This window comes from Tachysurus fulvidraco, chromosome 6, assembly GCF_022655615.1.
Source record: "Tachysurus fulvidraco isolate hzauxx_2018 chromosome 6, HZAU_PFXX_2.0, whole genome shotgun sequence".
NCBI classification, from domain to species: Eukaryota; Metazoa; Chordata; class Actinopteri; order Siluriformes; family Bagridae; genus Tachysurus; species Tachysurus fulvidraco.
In genome coordinates this window covers 30,023,596-30,030,803 of record NC_062523.1, presented here as the reverse complement: position 1 = coordinate 30,030,803, position 7,208 = coordinate 30,023,596, and the positions used below count along the sequence as shown (strand labels likewise).

The 7,208-nt window shown below is 43.2% G+C and overlaps 1 protein-coding gene across 2 annotated transcripts in view; it reads right to left on the bottom strand.

Moving 5' to 3' along the window:
* Positions 1-2,911: 2,911 nt before the first annotated feature.
* efnb2a (ephrin-B2a) overlaps positions 2,912-7,208 on the bottom strand; it is a 17,767-nt gene continuing 13,470 nt past the window's right edge. For both annotated transcript variants that reach the window (XM_027152445.2, XM_047815390.1), the window contains exons 3-5: positions 7,015-7,107; positions 6,463-6,564; positions 2,912-5,797 (exon numbers count right to left, since the gene is read on the bottom strand). In XM_027152445.2, the coding sequence (XP_027008246.1) occupies positions 5,391-5,797; positions 6,463-6,564; positions 7,015-7,107 (602 nt within the window). In that variant the 3' untranslated portion in view covers positions 2,912-5,390. The remainder of the gene's footprint in view (positions 5,798-6,462; positions 6,565-7,014; positions 7,108-7,208) is intronic.

Below are 7,208 nucleotides of genomic sequence, written 5' to 3'. Positions count from 1 at the left end.
TCATCCCCATGAGCTGAAAGTATGTGTGTATTGTCTTAGCTAGCAAGAAAAAAAGTCGGACGTTTATGAAAAAAAAGTCTGGAAGATCATTTCCGTTGAGATACGATAACTGAAGGTTGACAGACTCGGGTAAAAGGAAACAAATATATGCAGAGTAGAATTTCCATTTTATTCATTTGATAAAAAGCTGTGGTCCTTTTAGAGCTAGTTTCCTGACGAACGACTCCGGGATTTAAATTTCTTTGCCACGAGCGTAGAACCTTAACCAAATCTTGTTCAAATAAAGATCCTTAAATGTGAACATATCCAACTGCAAGACATTTCATTATATTATCCGTCTGGGGGAAAATGTCACACTGGTACATTACACATTAACCGGGGTTTAATTATAAATAATACAGCCGAGTGAAAATGATTGCATGGTTTCCGGGTGGAAAATAAATAAATATATAATCGTGAGTTGTCGGCACGGTGGCTTTGTGGTTAGCACGTTCGACTCACACCTCCAGGGTTGGGGGTTCGATTCCCGCCTCCACCTCGTGTGTGTGGAGTTTGCATGTTCTCCCCGTGCCTCGGGGGTTTCCTCCGGGTACTCCGGTTTCCTCCCCCGGTCCAAAGACATGCATGGTAGGTTGATTGGCATCTCTGGAAAATTGTCCGTAGTGTGTGTGTGAATGAGAGTGTGTGTGTGCCCTGTGATGGGTTGGCACTCCGTCCAGGGTGTATCCTGCCTCGATGCCCGATGACGCCTGAGATAGGCACAGGCTCCCCGTGACCCGAGAACCAGTCCAAAGACACTGCATTTGCATTTTGACAGACGAGCTTACCCATATTGTATCTAACTTTATAAAACTGAGCAATTCAGGGTTAAGGGCCATGCGCAGGGTCCCAGGATTTGCAGCTTAGTGGACCTGGGATTTAAACTTGCAACCTTCCAGTCAGTGGTCCATCACATGCCATCTCATGTTTGTAGAGTCCGTAGTGTTTGATTGTGAAGGGACGGAAAACCGTCCAATGTGTCCCCTGCTTGTGCCGGGATAATCCCCATGACCCTGTGAAATATAAACGGTTCAGAAAATTGGTGGATGTATAAATGTATAGATGGATGGATGGATACAAAGGGTATGTAGGTATATTTTTAATAGCAAGAAGGAATAATCCAAAATATTTGGATACAAAGCTGAGAAGATCTGCAGCTGATTAGCTTTTGACAAGAGGAGGCAGAAGTATTAAAGCGAGGAGATACTTTTTAATACTCTGCATTAATCGTGAATGAAGGAAGGTGTCAATTTCATTTCCAAGAATTTCTATCTTTTAAATTTCTCAGTTAAATTTGCTTTTAATTTCGTTGCCATGGCGTTAAACCCAAGACAAGATGATTAGAGTTAGCAGAATTATGTTCTAAACTTTGTCGGGCTGTTTGCATGAGTTCAAGCGAGGACAAGGTGTCTTTTGTGATTTTACAGTTAAAGCAGCCAGTAGCTACATAAAAAATGCTGTGTAGAAAAAGTACGATGTAACTCTCAGAACGAAACGATTTACATTCGACTTTCGAAAAAATAAATAAATAAATAAATAAATAAATAAAGAACAGACCAACTAGAAAGTTCCATAGGAAAAATATTTTATTGGAAAAAAAAACATTTTCAGTTTGTAACAGACTTGTGGAATGTGTGTGTGTTTATTTTTTTAAACTGTTTCACGGCCTGACCAGATCTCACTTGGAAGGGAAGCGGAGGGAAGGAAAGTGGGCGGAGCTACAGCCACCGGGAAAACCACAGCGACAGACGGACATACGGGAAGTGCGAGGAAAGACAAAACCCAACCGTAATACTGAATTTGCATACAAACTGGACAGAAATGAAGTCAAATACAAACAAAAACAAAGAACTAATTAAATAAATATCTATGGTACACACGTATGGCACAAATACGCAGCAGTCGGTTTGGCAACTCTCTTCTTTTGTTTGTTTCGTTTGTTTATTTTATTTTATTATTTATTTATTTCTTTATTTATTTTAATAAAACCAAATTACCATGGAAACAGTGCAAAAGGGCCAAGGTGTCAGGGAACGGGCGGGAACTTCCGGCGAGCGCTAGCTAAAATACATAGCAAAAAATTCCAATTTTATACAAAACATCTTACTATACGTTTATAAAAAAATGTTATGTTGGGTCTGTCGATATTTACACGATCTGTTTACCAAAAAAATGTATTCTTGTGTAGCATTTACTGTCATTTTGATTTTTTTTTTAAATCCCCCGTCCTTTTTAAATTTCATTTACTTGAAATAAAAAAAAGCTAAAAAAACAAAACAAAAAACAAACAAAAAAAAAACATGGGAATAAGGCTATCGTTTGAAGCAGGGATTCATTTACAATACAAACATGAATGTATTTACAGCTTTCTTACCTACAGGTTTACGGTGCAAAAAAATATGTCATCCGAATTTCGGGATGACGAAACGAGCAAGGCATTTTACAGTAGCCTGAAGACGCTTCACTCACTCTGCGTCTCACAAACATCCGAGCTTCCGCGAAGCGTGACGCGGCCGCGAGGCTCTCGCTTTCCTCCCGTTCCACTCACAGAAGAATGTTTGCGAGTCGCTTTAATAAAGAGCGGCCTTCGGATTCAAAGAAACTAAGAAGATTGTCGTTTTTTGTTGTTGTTGTTGTTGTTGTTGTTTTTTTAAGTTCCGTATCAGACAGCAACCGAACGCTGGCGTGGGTGTGTTTCTGTAATGTGAGTTTCAAAGCATCTGCTCTTCTGATTTTGTGAATGTGTTTTTTTCACAGTTTACTTCATACTTCACTGCACACAGTTAAAAAAAAAAATAATAAATCACCGAAAGAAAGAAATCTGCTATATAAAAAGAATACTATCTGAGGAAAAAAAGGAAACACAACAGGATTGTGTCGTTTTCTTTAGGTTGTATTGTTTTTTTTTTTTGTTTAATTTCACTCATTTCAGTGGATAAGAACACTTTTCCATAGGTGTAAGCATTTCATTTTGTCTCTCAATTGTTACAAAAATAAATAAAAATTGCATATTTGCTTATTTTGTGGCCTCTTACAGAGGCACAAACCTCAGATCCCACAAGGCTTGGCTTCTTGGCGAGATTCGACGATCTCCGTGAAACAGATGGAAATGAAAAATGTGAACGGTTAATACGTGACCGTGGCGACCCACGGCCGAATTTCTGCTCGTGTTTTTCGAAAATCTCGAAAGTCCACCGCAGGTGAACCTTCTCGTTTTTGTGTGAAGAGAGTGTCGATGAGGGAAATACACGAGTAGTTCGATAGAAAGGTTGACAACCTCACACACCGTTACGCTGACCAGAGGGGGTTTCTCGTGAGAGCTGAGGGACGAGGAAGGAGAGGATTGTGGGAATGCACCCGGTCGCTCCCATGGGTGCAGCTACTTCCTCGCCTGCCAGCAGTTCTCTTTGTGTTTAATGTCAACATTTCTTTGCCTCGGGAGTAGCACCAAAGTTGCCCCCCTTTTCTTTTCTTTTTTTTTTTTTTTATGATTTACAATTTTAGCCTGAGCTAATTCCCGCCTGGCTGGCTTCCTAACTCTTGTCCGCTGCCCTCCTTCCCACTTGAGAGGCCTAATTTCAACCCAATGCTCTCTGAGCTTCATCAAACAAGACAGCCAAGCTAGAGGAGCCGGTTTATTTTATCCTCGCTAAGCAAGATTCTGCCAGACTCGCCTTTCCTCCAGACTCTTTTTTGGCCCTTCCTTCTCATTCCTTTTAGCTATTTTAAACCCAACATGCTGTTTTTTTCTCTCCAGCTTTCTTTCCCAAGCTGCCCCTTTCCTGGCCATATGCGTATGTGTAGTGTATGTGGTTCAAAAAGGCAACTATTTGTGTTCGGATTAATCGCGAATTCGGTGTGAATGGGGTGAGAAATGTTTCGTTTTAAATGGGAAAAGGTCTACGTTTTGCATAATGTGCCTGCTCGCTAACTTATTAATATCTTGCCTGGCCGTTTGTGTGCTCTGTGTATCATAAATAAGTTCTTTTCTACGTCTTTCTGTTTGCTTTCGCCTGATTTTTTTCTCTCTCTCTGTTTTAATGTACGACTAACCGAAATCATCAACAAAACAAAATGTTAATTAAGTCTTTTGTTTTCATTTAAAAAAAAAGTAAATAATAATAATAATAATAATAATAATAATCATTATGCTAATAGCAATGTGTCAGATGACCCTGTGCTTTTGCATGAGTATGTCAGCACCGGTTCATCGGAAATGGTTTAGTGAAAAATATCCGTAAGCGTGATAATGGCAGCTGGACAAGCGCTGTCGATGCCACCATTTCACTCACTATCCTGTGTGTGTGTGTGTGTGTGTGTGTGTGTGTGTGTGTGTCATATGGGCCAGGTGATTTTTTTTGTGTCTTTAAAAGTGCTGTTAAAGTGTTCACATCTTTCTTTCTTTCTTCTGCTCTCTCTAGCCCTTGGCTTCAAACTTGAGTGAAATGTGTGTGTCTGTGTATATCTGTGTGTGTGTGTGTGTGTGTGTGTGTGTGTGTGTGTGTGTGTGTGTGTGTGTGTGTGTCCCACACGACGTATAAACAGCACGAATTAACCAGCACAATAGGATCTCTATGACAATACCTAGAACTATCAAACGAATCCGCAGGTGAGCCGAACCGGGAATGACGAAGAGAAATGCGGGTAAGACACGCGACCGTACGCAAAGCCTTCAAGTAACGATTGTGTGAGTCACTTTGCAGGAGATAAAAAGAAGGTTTGGAGATGAAGGGAGAGTGAAAACGATCGAGGAAAAAAAAAACGGTGACCAAGAAGGCGAGCGAAACAGGTGATGTCCGTGTTCAGGTCTGACAGACAGCAAAGTCCTGCATTATGAGTCCTGTTTCCTTAAAAGTCCACTTCCGGTATCTGTGACCAAATGAACCGAGGAATTTCCCCCCGACAGGCACAAGTTTGCAGTCAGGGTTCCTTGGTTCCTTATTATTTATTTATTTTTTTCACTTGAGTCACTTCATTCTGTCGCTCTCATTTTGTCCTTCTCCTCATAAGGAGAGTCACCCTGATCCCCTCACTGCTTTTAAACAACGGGCCCCAAACACACCCCTGCCTCACAAACACACATCAATTAGTGCACATGTTTCTTTTTTGTTACTAATCGTGAGGGGTTTGAAAGCAGCAGCCTCACTCCACCGCTTAAAATCTCTACACTGAAGAATAATAAGGAATATTTGTAAAATAAAAAAAAACAAAACAAAAAAAAACTTTTTTTTTTTTACGACAGCCACGAGAAGAGGCGCAGAGCGAGCTTCGTCAACCGCCACCTCTATAGGGAGGGGCTGATTCATTGAGGGGGCAACAGGGTCAAAGTTTAAAGTTCAGTCCTCAGTCTCTCACACCTTGTAGTAGATGTTAGCGGGGCTCTGAGGAGGCATCTCCTGTACGATGTAGACGGGGTGGCCGTAATCGCCGCTCACTTTCTCGTAGTGCGGGCAGAAGACGCTGTCGGCCGTCCTCAGCGGGATGATGATGTCGCTGGGCTCGGAGCCGTTGTTGTTTCCGCCACCTCTTTTGGGCGTGGCCAGGGAGCCGAGCGACAGCGTGGTGGTGTGAGGGGGTGAGTGCTTGCCGTGGCGTCGCCGGTGTTTGAGCAGCAGCACGACCAGCATGACCACGACGGCCACGGCGATCACGCAGGCCGAGGCCACGCCGGCGAACAGAGCCACCTCGGAGCCGATCACCGATGACGATTTACCTCCGCTGCCTCCGTCGACCGTCTCACCCTCGTGATGAGACGTACCTGTGCAGAAAGACGACAGGAGGTCCTTTAACGCAGGTTCAGCAGATATTTAATTAGTCCGTTCGCCTTGCTACCAACTCCAGAAATTCTAACTACCGCATTTACATTCTAGCTGATTTTTTATTTTATTTTTTTTTGCTGTCTAATTCATCTCTGATACGCTGTGTCTAGGTCTAAATACGGACTTGCTACATTTATAGGCATTATGTTTTCTAGGCCTACTGGGAGACGGCGTGGCTCGCCGGACTGATTGCTCGCGCTTTGGGCTGCTTTACAAGCGGATTATGCTGCCTAAGACACTCCACTCAAATGACTTTGACACCCATATGCTGCTTTTTGGAAGGGACGGAAGAGGAGGGAGTGGGGGGTAGAGCAAGAGAGAAAGATGCTGAGGTATGCAGTGTACAGTATGTGTGTGTGTGTGTGTGTGTGTGTGTGTGTGTGTGTGTGTGTGTGTGTGTGTTGTTTTGTGTCAGAAGGATTTGTGAACGTGAGAACACACTCGACCCCTTGAGCAGCGAAGCTCTCTGGGAGAAGAAAAGGGAGCGGAGATGATTACAGGGACTCGGGTTTATATATGTTTTTGGGGGACTTAATTACTGGCTCCTTTTTTCACTACACCAAACACACGCTTCAAAACAAAGCGTATATAAACAAAAACGTACCTGGTTTGTCAAGCACTTCGTTGGATTTGTCCTTGCCCGTGTCGGTGTATTTGGGCGGATGTTTGGTGGGATACTCTTTGGGAGGAAGAGGGTCTGATGGGTCTGTGTAGAACACACAAAGATCACGATGAGCAGCAGAACTATGATGGAGGATAGTGTGTGTGTGTGTGTATGTGTGTGTGTGTGTGTGTGTGTGTGTGTGTGTGTGTGTGTGTGTGTGTGTGTGTGTGTGTGTGTGTTTGTTAGTCTGTGGGATGGAAATGTGCATTAGGACGTGTAGTACAAGTGTGCGTGTTAATTAACAGACAGACACTCGAGGGGATTTCAGTGACCTTCAGCATTGTGTGAGAGTGTGATAGTGTGTTGTGTGATGGAGAGGCAGGGGAACGGGGTAGGTGTGACCTGCTGAAAAATCATTGTGCTTGTCACTGATTAATCAGTAATTACAGGGCGGGGTCTTCAGGACACAAAGACTCCCGCTCGCTCTGTCATGCTGTTGTCACGGAAACCAAGCCCACACGAATCTGGAGTGGAAACGTCGGGTCTACTCACTTTGTCCGACCTTCATGACGATTTTCATGGACTTCGTTTTACATACTCCTCCTTCCTGGTTCTCCAGGCCCTCCATCGTTCCGTTCGACGTCGCTGAAAGATAGATAGAGAGAGAGAGAGAGAGAGAGAGAGAGAGAGAGAAAGAGAGAGAGAGACACAAGACAAGGTCAAGCTTCTTGCTGAGCGCTAAAGCG